Source organism: Melospiza georgiana, chromosome 2, assembly GCF_028018845.1.
Source record: "Melospiza georgiana isolate bMelGeo1 chromosome 2, bMelGeo1.pri, whole genome shotgun sequence".
Lineage (NCBI taxonomy): Eukaryota > Metazoa > Chordata > Aves > Passeriformes > Passerellidae > Melospiza > Melospiza georgiana.
In genome coordinates this window covers 119,841,287-119,866,445 of record NC_080431.1, presented here as the reverse complement: position 1 = coordinate 119,866,445, position 25,159 = coordinate 119,841,287, and the positions used below count along the sequence as shown (strand labels likewise).

At 49.6% G+C, this 25,159-nt stretch overlaps 1 protein-coding gene across 4 annotated transcripts in view; it reads right to left on the bottom strand.

Moving 5' to 3' along the window:
* SON (SON DNA and RNA binding protein) overlaps nucleotides 1-24,605 on the bottom strand; it is a 36,808-nt gene extending 12,203 nt beyond the window's left edge. For 2 of the 4 annotated variants that reach the window (XM_058019131.1, XM_058019132.1), the window contains exons 1-6: nucleotides 23,699-23,807; nucleotides 22,910-23,073; nucleotides 8,515-17,745; nucleotides 7,110-7,270; nucleotides 5,525-5,665; nucleotides 4,022-4,213 (exon numbers count right to left, since the gene is read on the bottom strand). In XM_058019131.1, coding sequence (XP_057875114.1) covers nucleotides 4,022-4,213; nucleotides 5,525-5,665; nucleotides 7,110-7,270; nucleotides 8,515-17,745; nucleotides 22,910-23,073; nucleotides 23,699-23,787 — 9,978 coding nt within the window. In that variant the 5' untranslated portion in view covers nucleotides 23,788-23,807. Of the gene's footprint in view, nucleotides 1-4,021; nucleotides 4,214-5,524; nucleotides 5,666-7,109; nucleotides 7,271-8,514; nucleotides 17,746-22,909; nucleotides 23,074-23,698; nucleotides 23,829-24,388 lie in introns of those variants that run through there. The other 2 variants (XM_058019130.1, XM_058019129.1) reach the window with 2 other exon arrangements.
* Nucleotides 24,606-25,159: the final 554 nt, after the last annotated feature.

The following is a 25,159-nucleotide window of genomic DNA, read 5'->3' as shown; positions in this document are numbered from 1 at the left end:
AATAAGCAGAGAAGCATTTTCCTGTTCAATGAGATCTTCTAAACCAACAGAATTAAATGCAATTTAACTAAAAACTCATGCAGAGCTGGTCACATGAGCACTCCTAATATGTCACAATAAAGCTTGTCTGTATAAAGTAATTCCAGCATGAATCAGATGCATTCAACAATCCTGACTTCAGTGTTTCATATTTTCATCTCCAGCCTAAACCAGAAGGGAATGAAGATGGGGAAGGGGCTGGAGCCCCAGGAGGGGCTGAGGGAGCTGGAAGGGGCTGCAGAATCCCTGAGGGAGCTGGAAGGGGCTGCAGAATCCCTGAGGGAGCTGGAAGGGGCTGCAGAATCCCTGAGGAGCTGGAAGGGGCTGCAGAATCCCTGAGGGAGCTGGAAGGGGCTGCAGAATCCCTGAGGAGCTGGAAGGGGCTGCAGAATCCCTGAGGAGCTGGAAGGGGCTGCAGAATCCCTGAGGAGCTGGAAGGGGCTGCAGAATCCCTGAGGAGCTGGAAGGGGCTGCAGAATCCCTGAGGGAGCTGGGAAGGGGCTGCAGAATCCCTGAGGAGCTGGAAGGGGCTGAGGCTGGAGCAAAGGAGGCTCAGGGGCCCTCGTGGCTCTGCACAAGTCCCTGCCAGGAGGGCACAGCCGGGGGGGTCGGGCTCTGCTGCCAGGGAACAGGGACAGGAGCAGAGGGAGCGGCCTCAGGCTGGGCCAGGGCAGGCTCAGCTGGGACAGCAGCAGCAATTTGCCCATGGAAAGGGAGCTCAGGCCTTGGCAGGGGCTGCCCAGGGAGCTTTGCAGTGCCCATCCCTGCAGGTGTGCCCTGGAGGTGGCACTGAGTGCTCTGGGCTGGGCACAAGGTGGGCACAGCTGGCACTGCATCGGCTGGCAGGGCTTTGCCAGCCCTGGGGATCCTGTAAAACCAGCTGTGAGTTCACAGAATCCACTGCTTTGGAAAGAATTATCTACATCTGTGCTGCTGAGCTGCAGTAAAATATCAAGATAAATAAATTTGAAATGACGTTGCAGAGTGACTTGGTGAAAATGCAAAACACACAAAGGAGCTCTCTGCAAACCTTCACTGTGGGCAAAGCCATGGGAGAGAAACCACAGCATTTGGGGCTGTAATGAACTCTGGCTGCTGGCAGCTGTTTTATAAAATCCCTGGGCCCTGCTCCTCAAAGGATGTACATTATGGATCATTCTGTTTGGAAAGCAGGAAGAGACAAGTGTGCAAAGACAAATGGAATTTCTTGAGATGCTGACAGAAGCTGGAAGGGCTGGGACAGTCTGAGGCACAGAAAAATCCAATAATCAGAAATGCAGCTCACACACACACATCAAGGTGATGGGTTACCCTGAACTTCATTTTCATTTGCTTTGTAAAAGCCTTGCCTCTTTTGCTGTCACAACCTCTACCTCTAACACATTTTGTACTAAAGGCTCAGGAAGAGAAACTGAAACTCCTTTAAAATTGACTCAGCTGAACAAAACAAATACTGTTAAACCATAAACCCTGTCCCAGGAACCTGGTCAAGAATTCGGTGAATACTGAAAGGAAGAGACAGAGATGAACACCTACAATGGCACCAAACACAGGAATTGCTTTTGTGCTCTGTTAAATCTGATTTTTTGCTGGTGTTTAGGACAATAGTGTTTCTATTGGGAAGATCGTTGCTGGAATATCTGGCACTGAACAAAACAGCTAAAATCCCACAAATCCCAGGTGTCTATGGACTGAGTTCAGTGCTTATTTCTTGTCACACAGAACATAAAAAAAGGCACAAGAAGAATTAAAATATTATCTAACAACCCCCTCACACAAGAGCAAGGATGTAAAAATGCCTGTTTCAAATGCACACTGGCTAAGTTCTCAAGTCTCTCTCACATAGTTAAAATATTGATTTAACGTTCTGTTTAGGAACCTGGTCCAGGAGATAAATAAAAGTTCTTCTACTCACCAAGTTTCAATCCAGCAATACACCAAGGCATGGAAGCAGTCCATGAAAGCCATGGGGACCACTGCCATGCCACAGAGGTGTGTTAGTGCTTTACTGGGCCTAGCAACACTCCCTGCTGGGCTCATTCCCAAACACTTCTCCATTCTGGAGACCATCAGGGCTCTGTCTTATGCCAAGACACTCGATGGCAGCTTTGGATCTTGGAAAAAAACCATCTCTGCTTGAGGTGTAAGAGGTTGTTGTTACTCCTGAGCCAAGGAGAACGGGTGAGTGCTGCTCTCTCCCAGAGCTCTCCTGCCTGATCCCCTCTCTCAGACCTGCCCCACAAATCACAAATACTGAAGCAAATAAAAAAGCAGGTGTTTTACACCCTCTGGAGCTCTATGAATGCTTTTACTGCAGCCTCAGATCCCAGCACTCTGCACAAGTCACCTGGGACTGGCACTCTACACTTCCAACACCCCTTCCTCACAGGTCTCTGCCTGCCACAGCCATGATGAGCCCTCAGATCGCCCCAGACCTTCCCCTCCACCTCCTGCTGCCACACACAACTCCTTTAGGGCATCAGGTTTTATTAGAACAAGCTGTAATGTACTAGCAGGGTCATTTCAGACCTAGCCCACAGCTAATAGGTGAATTAGAACACAGCAACAAAACCAATTGTGTGGGGTTTCATGCCAGGACTTGCACCACAACTGCCACAGTATTGCAAAATCAGCAACAACAAATGGAGGTCAATTCTAGGGGAAACTGAAGTTCCAAGCACCCCCAGCTCTCCACTCCCCCAGCAAGGGAGCTGATCTGCCCCATGCTGCTCCAAGGGAGCCATTTCCAGCACAGAGTCCTCCTGAACACGGCAGAATTCAGCAGAGAAGCACTGTGTCACCTGGCAGGCTCCCTGGAGAAACACACAGCACTTCTGTGCCTGCACTCCCCAAACCCCAGGGCATGCATGGAACAGCCTGCTGCAGCTAACACCCCTGAAATCACCCTTAACACAAGCCAAGTTAAGGTAAAGGCAAATAAAAGTATTTATTTACAAAATGTAAAACCAGACAACATAGTTACAGGCATTTTAAAAGGTACACACATCAGAAAGGAAAGGAAGTGATGTTAAATATATTTACTGCAATGAAACTGGGAATGACATTCTGCACAAACATCTCAGGGGTTTACTGGAGCAGGAGAGCCCCAAGTGCAGCTCCCACCTGTGCTGAGGGACTGGGTGCCAACCATCAAATTCTGAGGGATTCCATGAAAATGCTGGCTAAGTTATATCCTCTGTGCTTTTGGTGCTGTAGAAGAGCCACAAGAAAATTCCCTTCTGTGCCTCAGGGAGTGAACTGACCAGTAGCAGAAAGGTCTTGAGAAACAAAATGCACCAAGTGCTGAGATGGCTTTGTCAGAAATTGGGGTTTGGCTTTGGAAGGTGTGAGAACAAGGCTGCAGGTGCACTGAGGCAACACAACACACACTTAAAAATAGTAACATCTCTTAAATATTTCATTTACTTAATTACAACAGCCCCCAGAAATGTTCTTCAGAAGAAATTTCAAGGGGCAAAACACTTGCTTTGGTGTTTTTAGTTTATTATCCATACAATTAGATTCTCCTTTGGAAGGCCATGTGCAAGTCAGCCATTGGAGAAAAAGTGACTGGAAAGCTAAAAAATGAATACATCCAGAAGAAGTGACTTTCAATTTTTAACTGATTACATTCCAGTGTGATGTTCTTGCTCCAAGACTGGTGGGACAGTTTTAATTAGCACTACATACATTACTGTGCAAATCTCAAGGTATTATTAATTAACCTCAGAGGAAACTGAATGAAGAAGTTTCTTCACCTTCCAGCTACAGTTTAAATTCTGTTGAGACCAAGAAGCCACCAGCTGCCAAAAGCAGGATGGGTGCAGGCTGCTTCATGTGAGCATCCCCAGGTGCAGAGCTCAGCTCCTCAGCTTAGTGCATTGTTAGGCACCACCTTTTTAAGTGCCTTTTTAGTTTTCCCAGACTGCCCAGGTGATGGGTTTGGTTTTCTTACATGATAAGCTCTCCTTGCCCTCCTTACCTCAATGGCTGGCTTGGGGAAAACGTCGTCCTTGCCGTCGTCCTTGCCGTTCTTGTCCACGGGAACCCACTCTCCATACACACTGTCTGCCTCCTTCTTCCTATGCTGAGACCCAGAGGACACAGGGAACTCCTTGGACAGGCTGACCTGGTTTTTTGGTTGGGGTGGTGGTGCTGGTTTTATGCTGGGAGTCTGAAAGAAATAAAATGATAAAGAGTTCAGGCTTGGAAATAGCCACGAGTCATGAGGTGGTTTTGTCGCAAACACCTGGGATTTGGTTTTTACTCACTCTAGAGTAATAACCTTTTATAATTCATCATTTTGGCACAGCCCTAAAAACACACAAGTGACCCACAAATTGTGCTACCAGAGAAGATGAGAAACCCCTAAAAACAATTTCAGCAACCCAAAATCCCCAACCCTCCTCTTCCAGCTGACCCCATTCACATCAAAAACAGGTATTTTGTATGGAAAGCTCCAGGGTGAAAATCCTGGGCAGCAAAACACTGCCTGTGATCAAAGCTGCCCATGAGTGGAGAGAAAACAGCTCTCAGCATTTGGGTTTCCATCCTGGCCTATTTTTAGCAGCAGCCTGAGCCTCTGAGCAGATGAAGTCTGTGGCCTTGTTTTGCTTGGTGCTGTTAATTCATTAAAATCTGCAGAAATCCCTGCCAGGTTCCCTTCCAAGAGGCAAACACAGCTGGCAGCACTGGATAAGATTGGATAAACTCCTAGGAATATGGATGGCAATGGTTTTAGGAGAGAGAAAGAACAAAACTGAAAGGGTCAAAACCAAGACAAGAGGGAGAGCAGCCCACAACCAGTGCAGAGCACTCATTCCTCCTTGGAGCCTGGAAGAATTCCAAGGTTTCTTGAGTTTCCCTGTAGCCTTTCCTAACAATATAATATAAACTCTAAATCCACTTTTACTTACACCTTATCTAAATGTGCATTACTGCTTATTTTGTATACAGCACAAGCTCTACCTATTTATATACAAAACCAGGAATATTATTTCTGTTTGTGCTGAGCATATTGAAGCTTTTTTAGTGCTTTATATCCTGCAAAGTGACAACAGACTTTCATGGGCACAACCACCCACCCCAAATAAAACTTAAAAAAACCCCACCCACCACCCCAAACACAAAAAAAATTTGAACAAATTCTAATCCATGCTTCAAAGCATTTGATTTCCAGATGCATTTAAAGAATTGCTCACAATTTTACCAATTGGTAAAACTGGATTATCAATTTAATCTTGATGGAATTGGGAATGTTCCTTTTAACTGATTAAAAAATACTCCCTAGTTTCACCAAGATCATCAACTCTTGAAAAATTTCTGCAGAATTACATGCATTATTTAAAAAGAACAAGGATTTATTTTTAAAGTAAATGTAAATAAAATATTAAAAAATGTAAGTAGCACTTATAAAAATATAAGTGCCATATATTTTTACTTATATTTTTATAAGTAAAATAATAAAAATACAAGTAGCACTCACACTTAAATTGAAGAAAATAGGTTTGGGTTCACTCAGCTTGAAAGGATGGTTATAGAAAGGACGTTCCTCCTCCTCCTCATCAGAAACGTGAGGCTTGTTCACTATCACATCATCAGTGCTCTGAGCAATCTTCTTGCATTTCTGAAAAGTAAAACAGTGAAATGTCAGCTCTGAGTAAACCTGAACTTTCAACCCAAACTCACAAAACACATTTCTATAAAAAAAAAGTGTTTTTTTTTTACCAAACCAGGAATGGAAAATCTTTTAGCAACAGCACCAACAGATGTACTTTGGGTATTGTACACAGATTATCCAACCATGGCTTTGCCAGGCACCCCTTGGTTACTGACTCAGCTCTCTGGGACCCTGTCAGAAGTGATGGCTCCAAGAGAGCTCAGATTCTTCTGGAATGCTGTGCTGGCCAGCTGTACAAGCCACCCCCCTCTGATGTGCAACAGAACTGAAACAGAGAGGTGTTGTGGGGATACCACAAACAGGGAGCAGCCGCCAAGGAGGGAAAGAAAGGAGAGGAAGAAAAGAACCAAAGACCAAAAAACTTTCTCAAGGGGCCAGAATTTTAAGGTTAAAATGTCTTTATTGATTTCCTACCACCTGCACTGCTCTGTGGACAGCTCTGAGTCAAAAGAACAGAAATATCATTCAACAGATCTCCAAGGGTGGAAAGGGAAGGGAGGTGCAGATTTGGGGCCTGCAGATCAGCACAAGCTGTGCTGGATCTTGGTCAGGGTATGTGAAAAACCACCCTGGGTGTCACCACAGGGCACCTGCACCAACTCAGCTCTTGCTCAGAACTTCTCCTCCCCCAGCCCAGGCACAAGTGCAGATAATCTCTCAGCACCTGGACATTGCTCCCTCTCAGATTATTTCTATGAACACAAGTTCAGAACTGTCACACTCATGATGCAAGTAAAAGAAAATTAAGGCACTTTTCTATTCCAGACTTTCTCCATCTGAGGGAAGTCCAAGGCCAGGCTGGACAAGGGTTGGAGCAACCTGGGACAGAGAAAGGCGCTCCTGCCCATGGCAGGGGGTGGGACAAGGTGAGCTTTGAAGCTCCTTCCAACTCAAGCCATAACTAACACCACCAGAACAAAAAATCAGCAGTGAAAGCTTTGGATTTCACTGACAGGACTGCAGGGACAACCATCAATTTGTACAAAATTAGAACAGAATCAAAACCAAAAATAAGAAAAACCAAAATAATTTGGTTTCATGCATTTCCAAAGAATTAAAAAATAGTATTTTTTTTCTGATGACTTAAGAAAACCTGTGGGGAGAGTAAGGGCTCAAAGGAGTGATCAGGTTTTGTCAGGGGCTGCACAGGGAGGTCTGGAGGTGTCCAAGGAAGGCCTGGAGGTGGCACTGAGTGCTCTGGGCTGGGGACAAGGTGCCCATGGGGCACAGCTGGCACTGCATGGGCTGGCAGGGCTTTGCCAGCCCCAGGGATTTGGGGACTGTGAACACGAGGCAGCTCCCAGTGACAGCAGCACACAGTGACAACCTCTCACAGGTCACCAAGCCCAGTGTGCTCATTTCCAGGCTGGATGCTGCTGTTCCCCCTCACCTCAGTGAGCTCCTTCAGGGTGTCCCTCGAGGACTTCTGGTTGGCTTTGTCATCCTTCTTCTGGGACAGCAGAGGCATCAGGCTGGGGGGCAGGGGCACGCCGGACTTCGCACACATGGCGGCTGCGTTGGCCTTGGCGATCTCCAGGAGCTGCGCCTTGTCTAAAAAGATTTGGGTTTTTTTTCACAGAGAAGTCATTATTTTTATAGATTCTTGTTTTAATAATAAAGAAATGTCTCTGGTAAATTACACAAGATTCTACCTGCACTGTGCATTTTTATGTTCTGTGAAAATAACTGGAATTGTACTGAGCTGCTCCAGACTTTAAGCCTGGGCTGTGCAGAAGGCAAGTGAAACTGCAATGAAACCCAGCAGTCCCAGCTTCAACATCCTCCAACCACCCTGTTCTGATGCCTCTGACTTCACTCATTTATTCCTGTCCTGGCATTACTGAGTCCTTCCTACACCGCATAAGCTCCAGAGTTTCCTCATTATCTACCTCTGAAAAGCTCTCAAACCTCTGGAGGAAGCCTCATCTCCCCAGATGTAGCCCAAAAGCTACTTACACCCACCAAACAGAAAAACAAGCTCTGAGGAAGTAAAACATGCTCTTGCTTAAAATACCATTAGATGCAAAACTGTTAGCAGAACAGTATTTTGCTTGAATAAGGAGAAAAAGGACAGCCCTAACATAGAAATAGCAAACAAAATTAAACTCAGCCTTCTGGCCAGTTTGCAAATAACTCCCCAACTGGAAGGCTTCCATGGCAACTCTGAGGCAGGACTGGAAGGTTCAGAACCTCAAGTCCACCACAGGAGGTTTCCTCACACTCTGTATAAGAGCTGATCTCCCAGTTCAAACCTTCTTTCCCCTTATTAACTCATAGAAACAACACAGTCTCTCTTCCTCCAAGCTCAGAGAAAAGATGCAGCTCTTAAGATTTTATTTTATTTAATTTTCCGACCTGCTGGGTCTGGGAGCATTTTCACAAACAAGTCTCTCTTTCCTTTATGTTCTTACCATGGGAAGAGGCAAGACAGAGTTCTGGGAACAGCTGACAACAGAGCCTGGGACTCTCCAACTGGCACCTGAATGACCTTTGTTCTCAGGAATAAAAATTCTAAATTTTCTTACATACAAGTACTTGAAGTACTTGGCCTTTACTATTATTCAGAATGTTCCTTGAGGCTGAAACTACACTACTTTTGTACAAAAGCTCTAAAACCAAGGTAAAACTGGCTCTAAGGAGGCTTCCATTCAAATGCTCAGCATTGATAAACCTTCCTGCTGGAAGTCACTGCCTGAGATTATTGCACAGAGTGACTTCTAAGAAATCCCTTACGAATGGACGTGCGAACCCACCCCTACCACCCCCCCACGGAGCCAGCGAAACAAAGCACTTACCCAGGTCTGTGAGACGTTTGGGTGACCGGCTGGAGAACTCGGAGGAGCGGGAGCGGCGCCGGTCGGGGGATCTGCTGTAGCGCCTCCTGCCCGAGGAGCGCGAGCGCCGCAGCCGGATCGGGGACCGGCTGGAGCTCCTCCTCCTGCCCCTGGAGCGCGAGCGCCTCTGCCGCAGCGGGGTCCGGCTCCTGCTCCGCAACCGCAGCGATATCCTGCGGTCCCGCGAGTCCGACCTTCTCCTCCTCCTGTCAGTGGACCTCGACCTGTTTCTCTGAGACCTCTTGCGCCTGTCTCTGGACAAGGAACGCCGTCTTCGCGACGCCGACCTCGACCTGCTTCTCCTCCTGTGCCTGGAACGCGACAGGGAGCTGGAGCGAGATCTGGACGCTCTTCTCCGCGTGGCTGACCTGGAGCGATTCCGCCTGGAGCGCGAGTCCGCGTCGTATCGCTTGGACCTGCGCTGGGAGGACCTGGAGCGCCGGCTCCTGGACCTGCGTGAGGACTCCTTGTCTGCTGCCTTCTCCACAGACTTGGACTGGCTCCTCTGGCGAGCAGCAGACCTGGAGCGTCTCCGCCTGGACCTGCGTGAGGACTCCTTGTCTGCTGTTTTCTCCACAGAGGTTGACTGGCTCCTCTGGCGAGCCGTGGACCTGGAGCGTCTCCGTCTGTACCTCCGCACGGACTCCTTGTCCGCTGTTTTCTCCACAGATGTGGATCGACTCTTTTGGTGAGCAGGAGACTTTGAGTGTCTGCTTACAGATCTCTGTGGAGACTCCTTGTCAGATGCTTTATCAACCGATTTAGATCTGGATTTTTCACGCTCGGAAGACTCAGAACGTCTGCTTTCAGGGACAAAGGAAGAGTCCTGTTCCTCTGACTGCTCAAGAGGCACGGAATCCTGCTTTTCCTCATCTGCCAAAGAGGGTTCTGCCTCCTCTCCCTCCTCTTCACCACTGGAAGACTCTGACTCATGCTCATCTGACGATGTGGACTCTCTTTGTTCAGCTGTCAAGGAGGGCTCTGCATCCTCTCCTTCCTCTTCAGCAGTGGTAGACCTCGATTCAGCCCCATCAGGGGATGCGGAACGTCTGTGTTCAGCTGTCAGAGGTTCCGCATCCTCAGCTTCTTCACCGGCAGTAGACCTTGACTCTTGCTCGTCTGAGGAGGTGGAATCTCTTTGTTCAGCTGCCGAGGAGGGTTCCACATCCTCTGCATCTTCACCAGCAGTAGACCTTGACTCCTGTTCATCTGAAGACGTGGAGTGTCTACGCTCAGCTGTCAACGAGAGCTCCTGGTCCTCTGCTTCCTCACCAACAGTGGACCTTGACTCACGTCCATCAGGAGACACAGAGCGACGATCAGCTGTCACATCCTCTGCTTCTTCATCAGCTGAAGACCTCGATTCGTGGTCATCAGAAGATGTGGAGTGTCTACGTTCAGCTGTCAAGGAGGGCTCCCCATCTTCTACATCTTCCCCAGCAGCAGACCTCGACTCACGGTCATCAGAGGATACGGAATCTCTTCTTCCAGCTGCCAAGGAGGTCTCTGCGTCCTCTGCCTCTTCTCCAGTGGTTGACCTTGACTCGTGCTCATCAGAGGACTCAGAGCACCTACGTTCTGTTGTCAACGGCTGCTCCACATCCTCTGCTTCTTCACCAGTGCTAGATCTTGACTCGTGCTCATCAGGGGAAGTGGAACGCCTCTCCAGATCATCCATTTCTTCATCTGCAATAGACTTCTGGTCATGGCCCTCAGGGGACAGGGATTGTCTATGTTCAGAAGTCACAGAGGACTCCAGACCCTCTTCCTCCATGGGAGACCTTGGCTCATGACCTTCCTGACAGGAGGATGTGGAGTCTCTGCGCTCAGATCTCACAGAGGGCTCCAGATCCCCTGTTTCTTCTCCAGGGCCCACACTGCAGTTATCAGGAGACACTGAGCGTCCTTCAGGCAATAAAGAAGGCATTGCATGATCCATTTTTTCAGCAGGGATGGAATTCAAGTCGCTGCCATCAGGGGACATGGAGGCTCTATCATTCACTCTCAATGGTTCAAGACCATCTACTTTTTCAACAGCGGTGAATCTCAACTCCTGCCCATCAGGAGATGCTCCATGTTCATTTTCAGGTGTTGGAGAATGGTCCCGCACATCTGCTTTCTGAAGAGAGGTGAAACTCACCTCCTGGCTCTCAAAAAAGAGATGGTCACGTTCAGCTGTCACAGTAGAATCCACACCCTCTGCCTCCTCAGCACACTCCAATCTTGACTCGCGCTCCTTAGGTGACAGAGCATGTTCAGATGTCAGAGAAGGTTCCTTGGCTAGAACTCTTTCAGCAGGGCTGGACTGCAGCTCCTGACCTTCAGGAGTCATGGAACACTCTCCTTCAGACAAGGACAACTCCTGCCCCTCTGTTTTTCCAGCAACAGCAGGCTGCAACTCCTGGCTATCACTGGACATTGAACTTTCACTTTCAGATGCTTCAGAATGTTCCTCCAGTTCTTTTTCAACAGGACTGGATCCCAAATGATGCCTTTTGGGGGATGCCTCGTACTCGTTTTCAGACAGCACAGAAGAGTCCTGCCCCTCCTGCCCCTCGGGAGACACAGCGTAATGGACCAGCACTGGCTGCTGCACTGCTGTGCTTTTGGTGGGGCCAGACTGCAGTATCTGGCCTTGATGGAAGATGGAACATTCACTGCCAGGTGTCAGACAAGGTTCTTGCAGGTCCTTCTCAGCAGGGCTGGCCTCAGCCACCTCCTGGCCCTCAGGAGACTCACCATATTCACTTTCAGGCAGCAGAGAACGCTCCTGCACTTCTGGTTCCGGAACCACAGCCTCCTCCTGCATCTCTGCCTTCTCAGGAGAGCTGGACCTCAACTCCTGGCTCACCCAGGACACGGCATGATCATTTTCAGACACCAGAGCAGGCTGTTGTATTTGTGTCTCTTCAGCAGAGGGTGACTGCAGGTCCTGGCTGTCGATGGACTCCAGACATCTTTCTTCAGGCATCTGATAAAGCTTCCGCAACTCTGTTTTTTCAGCAGGGGTTGATGTCAACTCCGGACCATCAAGCCCTACTGTGTACTCATTTTCACACACTTGAGAAGGCTCCTCAGCTCTTTCAGAAGTGGTGGATGCCAACTCATGACCATCGGAGGCAACAGAACACCGGCGTTCCCGTACCAGAATGGGCTCCTGCACTTCTTCACTGTAGGCAGATCTCAGCTTGTAGCCATCAGGGGATGCCAGGTGTTTCAGTTCAGATGAATTCAGCATTTCTGCTTTCTCTGCAGGGACAGGTCTCTGCTCATGACTGTCAGGCAACAGCAGAACCCCACCTTCTGATGGCACAGCAGCCACTGGGGGCTGTAGTTTTTCAGGTGTGCCCACTGATTCACAGCCATCAGCAGACATAGAGAAGCCACTTTCCAGTGAGAGAGAAGGCTTCTGGATATCCACTTTTTCAACTGCAGCAGATGTCAATTTATAGCCTTCAGGCAAGATGGAACACCGGAGCTCAGATGCCACGGACAGGTCTGCACTCTCTGTTTGCTCAAAGGAGTTGTACTTTGCTTTGTGGCCATCGTGGCATATGGGAATCCCACTTTTAGACATCACCAAAGATCCCGCACCATCTATTTTTCCAGTCAGATATCTTGATTCGTGCATTTCTGAAGATCTGGAGCAGTCAACTTCAAGCACTTGTGGAAGTGTTGGACCATCTAAAGCTTTGTCAACAGATGGTATGGACTCGTGAACTTCAAAAGAAGACACTGAAATGACGTCAGCAGACACCTCAACAGAACCACACAATGTTACAGATGTCAGGGAAACATCTGGAGTCTTGACTTTTTCTACAGATAAAAATCTTTGTTCATTTCCATGTGGTGACTTTAGAGACTCGCCTACAGACAATGGATGCCCCTCTATTGGTGCAGCGAAGCTGGATCCTGATCCATGTCCATCAGGAGACACAAAATGTCCACCGTCAGAAGCCAGAGAAGGCTCCTGCGTCTGGCCTGACTCACAGCCATCAGGGATCACAGGGCGGATCATCTCAGGTGGCAGGAAAGGCCTCTGAGCTTCCACTGCTCCAGGGCTGTCAGCCAGCTGGGAAGACTCACGTTCAGGTACTTGCAGGACCTGTGAAAGCTCTTTGTGCTCACCAGGGATGTGCTGTGAATTGTGACCATCAGACAAGTTGGAGACTCCACCTTCAGACAGGAGAGATGACCGAAGTTCCATCTCTCTTTTTAGCGCAGGAGGAAGCTCCGGACCTTCTACTTCTTTGAGAGGTGCAGCTCTGGACTCACCTTCACGGGATGCAGAGACATGAAATTCTGCTACTGAAGAAGCTTCTAGATCTCCTCCTTTTTCAACAGATGAGGATCTTGACTTGGATGTGGAGTATGGAAGTTCAGGTAGCAATGAAGACTCCAGAGCTGCTGCTTTTTCAGTTGATCCATTTTCAGATGTCATAGACAGCTCTGAATCCTGTGTTTTTTCCACAGATGTGGATCTCAGTTCCTGGTCATCTGGGGTTTTGGAAGTATCAAATTCAGATGTGGCAGAATGCTGCAGATCTGCTGGTTTTTCAACAGATGAGGACCTTTCCTCAAGGCTCTCCGAAGTTTTGGATAATCCACTTCCAAATGATGGTGGCAGCACTGGGCCATTTACTCCATCAGACAAAGCTACTGATGTGGGACCATTAGAGGATTTATCGTCACTTCCAAAAGAAGACTGAGGAACATCTTCATCAAGACGTTTGGCTGACTCCTGAAGTTCAGAAGACTCATGCTTGCTACTGGACTTTGCTGAGGATGACTTATCCTTTTTTTCTACAGATTTGGACCTTGACTTAACACTGTCAGAGGACTTGGAACGTTTCCGTTTGGACTTTTTTGAAGACTCCTTGCGCTTTTTTTCGACAGACCTAGACCTAGACTTGTAACGCTCAGAAGATTTTGAGCGTCGACGCTTGGATTTTCGTGAGGATTCCTTCTTTTTTTCCACTGATTTGGATCTAGACTTGTAGCGGTCAGAGGACTTGGAGCGCTGACGTTTGGACTTCCGTGACGATTGCTTTCGATCCCTTTTTTCTACTGACCTGGACCGAGACTTGTAGCGATCCGAGGACTTTGAGCGCTGACGTTTGGACCTCCGCACAGACGCCTTCCGACCTCTTTTCTCAACAGATCTTGACCTGGATTTTGAACCATCAGAGGAACCAGACCGATTCCTGAACCTCCAGGAGTACTCTTTGCCTCCTCCCTTTTCTGAAGACCTGGATCTAGATTTTGAACGGTCAGAGGACCTGGAATGTCTGCGGCGGGATCGCCAGGAGGACAACCTCTTTTCCGCTGACCGTGACTTAGACCTATAGCGGTCGGACGACCTGGAACGTCTGCGCCCGGATCTTCGGGAGGACAATCGCTTCTCCACTGACCTGGACTTCGATCTGTAGCGGTCAGAAGACCTGGAACGTCTTCGCCCAGACCTTCGGGAGGACAATCGCTTCTCTGCTGACCTGGACTTGGATCTGTAGCGGTCAGAGGACCTGGAACGTCTCCGCCCAGACCTCCGGGAGGACAATCGCTTCTCCGCTGACCGTGACTTAGACCTGTAGCGGTCGGAAGACCTGGAACGTCTGCGCCCAGATCTTCGGGAGGACAATCGCTTCTCCACGGACCTGGACTTGGATCTGTAGCGGTCAGACGACCTGGAGCGTCTGCGTCTGGACCTTCGGGAGGAAAGCCGCTTCTCCACTGACCTGGATTTAGACCTGTAGTGGTCAGACGACCTGGAGCGTCTCCGTCTGGACAATCTCTTTTCTGCTGATCTGGATTTAGACCTGTAACGGTCAGATGACCTAGAATGTCTGCGCCTGGACCGCCGGGAAGACAATCTTCTCTCTCTCTTCTCCACAGAGCGGGACCTAGATTTGGAATGCTTTTTTCTGGAAACGGAATAGTTTCTGCTCCTAGAACGCGCTCTTTTAGAGGTCAAACGCCTGGAAGTGGAACGTGACCTTGATTTTTTCTTCCGCTTCCTAGACCTGGACTGAGACTTGGAACGGCTCCTTTTCTGTTTCTTTGAATCATGTTTTTTCTCACTGGTTCTATGACTACTTTTTTCAACAACATTCTCAAGCCTCATGAGAGTCTCCTTCATTCGTGCTGCCACATCAGGCTGCACATCAGATGTTTCTGAGTCTCTTTTCTCTGAGTCCTCCTCAGGAGTTGCTTCTTTGACATCCTCAGCCTCTGGAGTGTCTTCCAACTGGCCTTCCTCTATAAGTTCTGGACCTGCTTCTGCATCAGTCTCAGGTGCTGGACCTGCTTCCAAATCTTTTGTCTCTGCCTCCACCCCTGCAGCTGCTTCTGCATCTTTCAGCTCTACATCAGTACGAGGAGCTGTTTCCAAATCTTGTGTTTCTGCTACAGGAGTCCCTGCTGAAACTTTTTCCTCTGCTGCATGTGAAGAACTTAAAACTGTTTCTGCAACTGAAGGCTCAGATGTTTGAGTCTCTTCTGCATCTTCCTTCTCAATCACCATATCCTCCACCTGTTGACCCTGTACTCCTTCTACATATTGTACCTCGGCTGTCACTTCATGTTCCAGTGTGGTTTCCTGGCCTTTCACATCCCCTGGTTTTGGAACTGCTTCAGAAGATTTTATTTCAGAAACATCCAAGATTTCTGGAGTCTCTTCTGAACTCTTCCATTCTGCAGCAGGTTTTGCTTCTAGAACTACTTGAAGATCTTGTTGCTTTTCAGCATGCAAGTATTCTGGAACAGCTGCTGAAGCATCACCCATGGGTACCTCAAGCTTTTCACCTGTTTCAGAACCTTTCACCTCTACTGTTGCAGACTCTGTTGTTGTCTCTAACCACCTCGTTCCTCCAGCTTCTGATGCTGGTTCCAGATATTTTGCTTTCTCCATTTCTGAGAGCTCATTTCCTTGTGTGCTGGTGCTCCTTGCTGCAATTTCATGTTCTACAGTAGATCCCTGAGTTTGCATATCTGTCAGTACTCCTGACGCCACACTGTTTTCTTCCACTCTGGGCAAAGACTCCAACACTGCTGCTGAATGACCTACTCTTTGTTCCTGAATAGATTTTGAACTGGTTTCTGAAGTTTGCACAGTTTCTAGGATTGCTTCTCTGCTCCTTGCGTCTGCTTCTGGAACGTGTTCCGAATCCCTTCTCTTCCTCAGCACCTCAGTGTGTGAGGGTCCTGTGTGTGCCATGATCTGTGACTGTGCAGTGATGGAACTCTGTGTCTGGCTTGCATGGAGAGCTTCTCTCTCTGCTGTGGCTTGCCACGGCATCACCCCTGTTGATGCCTCGGCCTCTCTAACTGGTTCCACGCTTTCACATGCAACCACAGGTTCAGGAGTCCTTTCTAAGGCAGGAAGTCCCGGACTTGCAACAGTCCCACAATGCACAGCTTCTTCTGAAGCTTTCACACCTTCTACCTGTAAGCTCACTGAAGCTGTTGTGAAAGGTTTTGCTTCCACCCCAGCCACTGGTCTCAGGACTCCTCCTGGACCTTGTGTATTTTCCTTCTGCAAAGACATGGAAGGTGCCAAACCTCTCACATGTGATTCACTCTCAGGTCTTGATTCTCTCAGCAATGAAGTACCTTCTGGATCCTTTGCTCGTGGACTTCTAAAACCCTCTGCCATGTGCACTTGTGGAGCTGTTTGGGGAATGAAGGTCTGTACAACTGCTGCAGGTTCTGAAGTTGCTCCTAATCCTCTTGTCTCTGCAACCACGTTCATACCTGACAATCCTGCTGGAAGTGCAGATCCCTGGGTTCTGTCCACACTCCTTGTTTCTGCCAAGACTCCATGCTGTAGGAACACTCCTGATGCGCCCACTGCTGTTGCAGAACCAGTGGTTCCTTCCACAGTTCTGCCTTGCAGACTTTCAAGAGCTGCTCTAACATCTTTTGCTACAACAGGTTCCATGGTTGTTTCTAAAGCTTTCACACTCCCCACAGCTGGTTCCATATCCTTCATTTTAGTAACAGCTCCTGGTCCTGGAGGTGTTTTGGCACTTATTTCCACGTGGGTCACAGGGGTGGCTGCAGACACTGTCACAGGATGTTGCAAAGGTACACCTGCTTTCAGAACACTGGAAGCCTCTAAAGGGCTGCCCTGGGTCATGCTCAAACTCCCAGACACTATTGAGGGCTGCAGGGATGGCTCCAAAGTTCTGCTCGCACCCCCCAGTTCCAAAGGTCTCTCCACACTTCTCACATTTCCCACATGTAGAGATTTTTCAGTTGTTTCTGGAATTTTCACTTCTTGCCCAGCCACAACCATGTGAGCTACAGTCACAGCACCTGGATGTGCCCAATTTGCAGGTGTAGGGGTTGTTGTCACACCACTTGCCAGGGACACGGATTCTGAAGCTGTTCCTAACCCCTGTGCTGCCCTGTGAGACACAGACTGATGAGATACTTCCGAGTAAGTCAACACCTCCATGGCCTCAGGCTCCAGAGCTGCGTCCGAAGCTTTTACTTCCCCAATGCCTTGAGATTTAAGAGTGACTTCTGTACCTCCCAGTGCTTCTACTGAATTTTTCTGAATCTCTGATTTATTGACAATTCCAGATGGGATGCTGGACCAAGTATTATTTCCAGTATCAACAACACTGGCATTAATAGCTACAGGATAAATATTTTCATGTGACTGTTGAATTTGTTCTTCGCTAGTGCAAATTCTAGTTTGAGCTATACTAGTATTTTCTGGGATATTAGACTGGATGCTTGCTAAATTAAATGGAGGATTTGCTGCACACAAAGTCCCCTCCCCACTTCCAAGATTTTCTGCAGATTGCTGAGAATCAGTCACTGAATGAGAAACAAGTCCTAAAGCTTGATTATCAAGCCCCTCAGCAGGTTTGGAGCAGAGTTCTGGCTGCACCAGGTTTGCCTCTGCAAACACTCCTTGCTGTACATTCACTTGGGAGCTGGACTGCTCCGGCACCAAGGGAGGGGCTGGCTGCACGCCTGCAGGCTCTCCGGGACGCGCACTCAACTTGGATTCCTTTGGTTGCTTTTTATGCTTCTTCTCTTTCTTCCTTTTCTTCTTCTTTTTCTTCTTCTTCTTGCTTTTGTGCTTCTTGTTTTTCTTTGCTTTTTTTCTAGGAATTTCATCTTCACCTGTAGAGCTCCTTTTTGTAGACTGAGTACTATTTTTCACTGTATTTTTGTCTACATCTAGAAAAAATGACATTTACCTTGTAAACATTTGTAAGATTGCATATAAAAATTCTTTCAGATTAGTTGTAAAGTATGGACAGAGGTAAAAAACAATTCAACTTGCAAACCATGCCCAATTCACTGAAGATCCACACACACAAACAGGACACACACCCTTCCCAGCTCTCTTCTCTCTCAGAGTTACTTTAGGTAATAAAACAACACTTCTTTCAAAAAATTATCCAAATCTTGTTAGTCAGGACAGAGGCCCAGAGGGAACACAGCTCTTTCCAAGTAGTATCATAGTCATGGAATTGTTTAGGTTGGGAGGGACCTCAAAGCTCATCTTGTTCCACCCCTGCAATGGCAGGGACACCTCCCACTGTCCCAGGCTGCTCCAGCCCCAGTGTCCAGCCTGGCCTTGGGCACTGCCAGGGGTGCAGGGGCAGCCCCAGCTGCTCTGGGCACCTGTGCCAGGGCCTCACCACTCTCATAGGGAACAATCTTCTCCTAATACATGATCTAACCCTGCCCTATGGCAGTGAAAAGCCATTCCCTTGAAGAGAGGAAGATTCTGGGAACTACCACCCTGTCAGCCTTACCTCCTTGCTGAGATCATGGGACAAATCCTCCTAGAAGTTCTGCTAAGGCACATGGAGGACAGAGACGTGATTTGAAACAACCAGCATGGCTTCACAAAGGGAAAATCCTGTCTGACCTTCTGTGGTGGCCTGGCTACACCAGTGGGTAAGGGAAGAGCTACAGATGGCATTTATCTGAATTGCTGTAAAGTATTTGACCCAGTGCCCCCACAACCTTCTCCTCTCCAAACTGGAGTGAAGAATTTGACAGGTGCACTGTCAGGGGCATTAGCAGTTGTTAGGATGGCCACATCCAGAGGACAGTGGTCAAAAGCTCAGAGTCCTGATGGACATCAGCGAGCAGTGGTGTCCCTCAGGAGTCTGTACTGAGACCAGTGTTACTTAATAGCATCATTAATGAATCAGTGTTACTCAATATCTTCACTAATGACAGAAGGCTCAAGTGCACCCTCAGCAGTTTGGCAGGTGACACGAAGCTGCAGGTGCAGGTGATACCTCTGAAGGACGGGGCCATCCACAGGGATCTGGACAAACTCAAAAAGTGCCCCATGGGAATCTGCTGAGGTTTAACAAGGCCAGGGGTTGCACTTGGGTTGGGGTAACCCCTGGCATCAATCCAGGCTGGGATGAGCAGAGGGAGCAGCCCTGGCCTGCCCCAGCCCTGAGCCCCCCCTGCCCTGGGCTGAGCCCCCAGCTGGGATCAGGAGAGGGATTGGCATTGTGTCCCTGTGCCCCTCAGGTGATTTCCCACCTGCAGAGCTGCCCCAGCCAGGGAGGAGCTGGAGCTGCTGCAGAGAGCCCAGAGGAGGCTCCAGGATGGGCAGAGGGATGGAGCAGCTCTGCTGGCAGGAAAGGCTGGCACAGCTGGCATTGTTCACCTGGAGAGACTTCAGGTGACCTAACCATGACCCTCCAGCACCTGGAAGTACAGTAAAGGTGGTGGAAGACTGGAGTGACAGGACAAGGGACAGTGGGTTCAAAATGAGGGAGAGTAGGGTTAGATTCGATCTTAAAAAAAAATTCTCCCCTGTGAGGAAGGTGAGGACCTGGCACAGGCAGTCCAGGGAAGCTGTCCCATCCCTGGAGGTGTTCAAGGCCAGGCTTGACAAAGTTTGGAATAACTCAGGATAGTGGAAGGTGTCCCTGCTCTTGTCAGGGAGTTTGGAATGAGAGAACCTACAAGGTCCTCTTCCAACCCAAACCCTTTTATGACTGCCCTGTGTGCTGTCCCTGTATCCCCTGGCAATTGTCTCTCTCCAGCTTTCCTGGGGCTCCTCCAGGCCCTGCAAGGCCACCCTGAGCTCAGCCCAAAGCTTCTCCTGTGCAGGTGAGCAATGCCAGCTGTGCCAGCCTTTCCTGCCAGCAGAGCTGCTCCATCCTCTGCCCATCCTGGAGCCTCCTCTGGGCTCTCTGCAGCAGCTCCAGCTCCTCCCTGCGCTGGGCCCAGGGCTGGGGCAGCTCTGCACATGGGAAATCACCTATGGGGGCACAGGGGGTGCATGTCCCACCACCCACACTCAGGGGACAGCACATCCTAACAGCAGGCTGGAGATGTGCTTTCAAACCCCCAGTGCTGCACATGGAAGATAAACAAGAATTCCCATTTTCCCAACAAATTCCCAAAGTGGGTATTTATGCTATGAGACCTGACCAGCCACTGCCCCCTGTTGTGCTTTAACCCCTGAGTGAGAGCAGCGCTGCTGCTGTGTTAGAAATTCCCTGGGTATTTACTGACCAAGTTACTCACTAGGGTCTAACAAATTTGGAAAAGAGCATCCATGCCCCCAGTCCCAAACCCACTTTAAGGCAGTGCAGACTGGAACAGCTACTGGGACAGGCAGGACTGCAGCTGCAAAGCTGCACGTTCCTCTGAGAGCATTTGCTTCCAACAGGAAAGTAATAAATTCAGATGCCTGTGGGGACAAGCAAATCACTGATGGGGAAAGGAAAGAGGGAGGCTGGAGTTTTCATCACCACCTTTCAATTCTGTACCTTACCTCCCTCTGGTTTTATCATTTGTTAGATTCTTGCCCTTCTGGAGCCCCAGTGCCATGTTTTCATGTTTTCAGGAGAAAGGCACTTGATTAAGGGCAACTTGCTGGGATTTCTGTTAAGTATGAGCTGTACATTGGAGTCTGCTTGCATGTTCTTTTCAATGATTCTATTTATACAGGCCAGGGCAGCAACACAGACCCTCCAATCAGAATCTGTCATCCCAAAGCTCACTACTTTCCAGTATCCAAAATCTTGCAAAAGCATTTGGTTAACTGCAATACTGTTAAATGAATGTGACTTGGGATTCCACAACAAGTACAGCAGGTACATATTTATGGGACAAGCAACTTAGGAATAGTTTTTGCACCAACGTTGCTTTGAATGCATTGAGAGGGAACAATGAAGGAGTCAAATTTAGGGACAAAATGTCCAGCCCACAGATGGAGAACTGTGTTACCCAGTGGGTGAGCAACTGGGCCAGGGGTTGGGCACCAATGGTGACAGTGACTGGGGTGACATGGGGCTGACACCAGTCACTACTGCTGGTGTCACTGACTGCTCAACAGTCACTACTGGGGTTCTGCAGGGCCCCATTCTCAGCCCAGCTCTCTTCAACATCTTCACTAACAACCTGGGCACAGGACTCAAAGGAATAATTACTCTGCTGAGGACACTAAACAGGGAGAAGCTGTTGGCCCTCCTGAGGGTAGAGAAGCCCTGCAGAAAGACCTCAACAAATCAGAGAGATTGGCATTCCCCAGCTGTGTGCAGTTTAACAGGGGAAGTGCTGGACTGGGCAACCCTGGCTGTGTGGATGGAGAGCAGTTGTGGGAAGGGCCCTGGTCCAGGGTCAGCTAGAAGTGAGTCAGGAGTGCCCTGGCAACCAGGAGGGACAAGAAAATGGTGGGAAAGGGTGTAGAAGGGGCCCCCGAGGTGCCCTGGGCAGCCCAGGCTGGAGCAGCCTGAGCTCAGAGCTCCCCGGGGCTGCAGCTCCTCCCGAGGGGCAGCGCAGGGACAGCTCCGAGCTCTGCTCTGGGACAGGGACAGCGCCAGGGAGCGCCTGGGGCCGGGCCGGGCCAGCTCAGGCTGCACAGCAGGGAAAGGCTCTTGCCCAGAGGGTGCTGGCACTGCCCAGGCTGCCCAGGGAATGGGCACGGCCCCGGGGCTGCCACAGCTCCAGGAGCCTTTGGCCAGCGCTGCCAGGGATGCCCAGGCTGGGCTTGGTGGGCTCTGGGCAGGGCAGGGCTGGCACTGGGGGGTCCCTGGGGGTCCCTTCCCTCAGGACATTCTGGGATTCTACAAAATGAACTTTTCTGCAAAGATAATTCATTAGATTCAGACAACCATATACTGTCTCTTGTCCAACTCATTTTAGAGATGGACAATGGAAACATTTGCCACAGGTAGGTTTATTAACTCCCAAGTTAACATCTCTCACTTCTTTATTACCATGTGACCTTGTCTCAGTCCTCCACACAAGAACACAACAAAAAATATCCAAATAAAAATAAAAATCACATCACCAAACAAAAGCAACAAAAATCACCAACCAACCAAGAATCTACCCAAACCTCCCCATGTCAGCCTCAAGTGCTGCTCCTACAGCAGAAATAAAAAACCTGAAAATGCTCAAGGTACACAAACCCCTTTGCTAAAAGCCCCAGAGCAATCCCAGACTCCTGCCAGCAGAATCTCTGAAATGAAAACTTTTCTGTGCTGCCTCTGGAACTGCACTCACCCAGCACACTGCAGTCACCTGTGTTTGAACTCCCAAAAATGCCAAATGCAGTAATTACAGCCTTCATCACCTCACCAACCCTCCACAGGCAGAAATCTTATAGCAAGGACCAGTCCCACAAGAGGGGACACTCAGATGTGACTTTTTAGCCTTAAAAAATCAAGTGATTTATTTAAGATCTGAGACTGACACATCAAAATCCCTTTGCAAGACTGTAATATAAGTACCTACACTGTGCAACAGCAAATCATCTTTTGACTGAACAGTTCATCACAGATCTGTTTTATAATAAATGTTCTTTAAAATAATCCTGAAAAGCAACCCAAAGCAGAAACTGCTTCTATCAGCATCAGCTTTGGTACTAAGAACAGTTCAGCGACCCTGGAGTAACATATATATATATATATATATATATATATATATATACACACACACACACACATACACACTTCAGGGTCACTGCAGTATATCTAAAATTATACATAAAATATACATATATGTTTTATATATAATTTTATATATAATTTTATATAATTATATATAAAATAACTCAGAATTTATGGACATATATATGCATACATATGGAAAATATTTATCTGTTTCAGTACTGGAAAGAAAAAAACTCCAACTTTCCCAACATACCAATGTTACATATAACCAGCTCAATTTCTAAATAATTTCTTTCTCAGGCCACCTCTGGATGTAAAAGCACAGTAAGGAAAATATTTAACCACATTTAATGTCAACTTGCCAGAGGAGCAGCACCTTTTCATCTCTATAAATCTGATCTTAGGCACAGTCACAACCTTCTTACCAAGAAGAGAAGTGCCAGAGGGAGTTTTATTACCTGGGTTGCACTGCAGCTCTGTCCCGAGGGCTCCGGAGAGCACTTCCTCTACTTTCTGCACTATCTGCTCACTCTGACAACTCCCAGCAGCTCCAGAGGCTTCGGAGGGCCCGGCCTGCTCAGCTGGGATCGTGTCACCATTGGGCTGCCCTTCCACATTTGCACTAACCAAAAGAAATAAAGAATCATTTTAACACAAGCGATTTTGAGCATTGATTTAGACATTTTTTGTCGTTCACATACATTTATTATATCCAGCTCTTCAGAGCAGCACTCCAGCCTCCTGAAAAAGGCGTGCTCTTAGGGAAAACTCTGCCTTTGGATAAATTCTCACTTATTCAGCCCGGACACTCTGTGACTGCTGAGGTTGAGACGCAAGGAAAAAAAAACCTACCACATTCTGGAATGTGCCACATCTCCCGTGCTCGTACGGCCTTGTAGGGGTTTCCTCCACAAAATAAATACACGCAACGCGCTCCCTTCCAGCTTTTCCTTGCTCTTACCAAGGTTTTCCTTCTTTCACGAGATAAACTCGGCAAATTTAGCCGTAAATCAGACAAACCGTACAGGCGCCTGCCCCGACGGGAGGGCAGCACCGAAAGAGCGGAGAGGGCGGGTGGGCGCGTCCCCTCACCGTCTTCTCTCGGCCCCCGGGCCGTGTCCCCCTCAGGGCGCCCGCTCGGCCGCGACCCCCCGGTCCCGCCATGTTGCCACCGACACGACCCTCAGGCCGCGGCCCGTCTCTCTCCGCCCCTCGTCCTTCCCCGCCGCTCCCCACCGCCCCGTTACCCGCCGTGCTGCTGCTGCTGCTCCTCCTGGATCTCCCGGAATTTGCTGACCACAAAGGACCGAAGGATCTGCTCGATATTCGTCGCCATGACACCCCCCCTTCCTTCCTGCCCCGACGCGAGGCCTCCAGCATCCCACAGTGCACCGCGGCCCGGGGCGCGCGGTGACGTCCCCGCCGTCAGCCGCCTTTGCGATTGGCCGCGTTCGCTGTAAACCGTGTCGCCATTGGCCGAGGCGGCGTGCGGCTGCGAACGGCCGCTCTAGCGCGGCGCACGGGCCATAGAGCAGCGGCGGGTTCCGGCGGGGGGGGAGGAAGGTCTCGTGTCCCCTCAGCCGCCGCCGCCATGTTGTGGCGCTCCCGCCGCCCCCCCGCGCTCCGCGCCCGCCGCCGCCGCCACCGGCAAAGCCGCCCCGAGCGCGTCCCCGTCTCCCAGTGAAAGCATTAAACCAGTCCCCGGCGCTCCGCGCCCACACCGCCGCCTCACGCAGACCCCTTCCCCACACAGACACACCGCCCCGCCGCCGTCGGTCGCGGCCCCTCTCGCGCCCCGTACGCCGCGTCCGAGCCCCCGCGGGCCCGCGGAGGGCAGGAGAAGGCACCGCGGCGGCCACGACCGCCGGTCTCGTTCCCCCGGCTCCCGCACACCCTTCCCCGGCGCCGCCGGAGTCCCCGCGGCGGCCGCTGCTTACCCGGCCGAGGCCATGGCGGGCTGAGGCGCGGCGCCGGCGGCTGCGATCGGGAGCGATTCCATCGGTGCCCATGGAGCGGGGCCGAGCCCCGCGTGTGCTCCGGGCGGGCGGCGGCTCTCAGGGGGCTCTGCCCGCACACGGGCGGTGCTGCGGCTGCTGCTGCATCACCACGGGGCCCTCAGCCCCGGCTCCATGCGAGAGGCGCCCGCCCGCGCTCCCTCCCTCCCCCTCCGCCCGGCAGTGACACGCACATGTGCTCCGGGGGCTGGCAGCGGGGCCGCGAAAATTAAAGGAACAAAGGGGGGAAACCGAAGGGAGGTGGATAAATAAAGTGCGCCTTTTGCCCGCCTGGGAAAGTCGGAGCTTTTCTGGCGGTGATGGAACGCACAGAAATGAGTTTGTCCAGAGTACAGCCACCCTGGGGACCCCTTCAGTGCTGCCCATGATGCCTTAATCAAATAAAATTTTAATTATATGGCTGTTCAAACAGGCTGTAAAACCGAATAATCGTATGGCTGGAACTCTCCCCACACACAGCTTCTGTAGTAGTAACTTAGGGGAGTTAGTTGACCTGAAATAAATTTAAAATACCTCCAAACCTGATCTGGTGAATGGCATCCTTGCTTATGATAATTACTAAATGATTTGTAAGGTCCCTTCAAACCCAAGCCATCCTGGGATTCTGTGAAAACCCAAGTAAAATTGTTTAATTACTGCTGGGGTCTAAAAATTTTCACCATCAATATTGTTTAATGATCACTTGCAAGACCC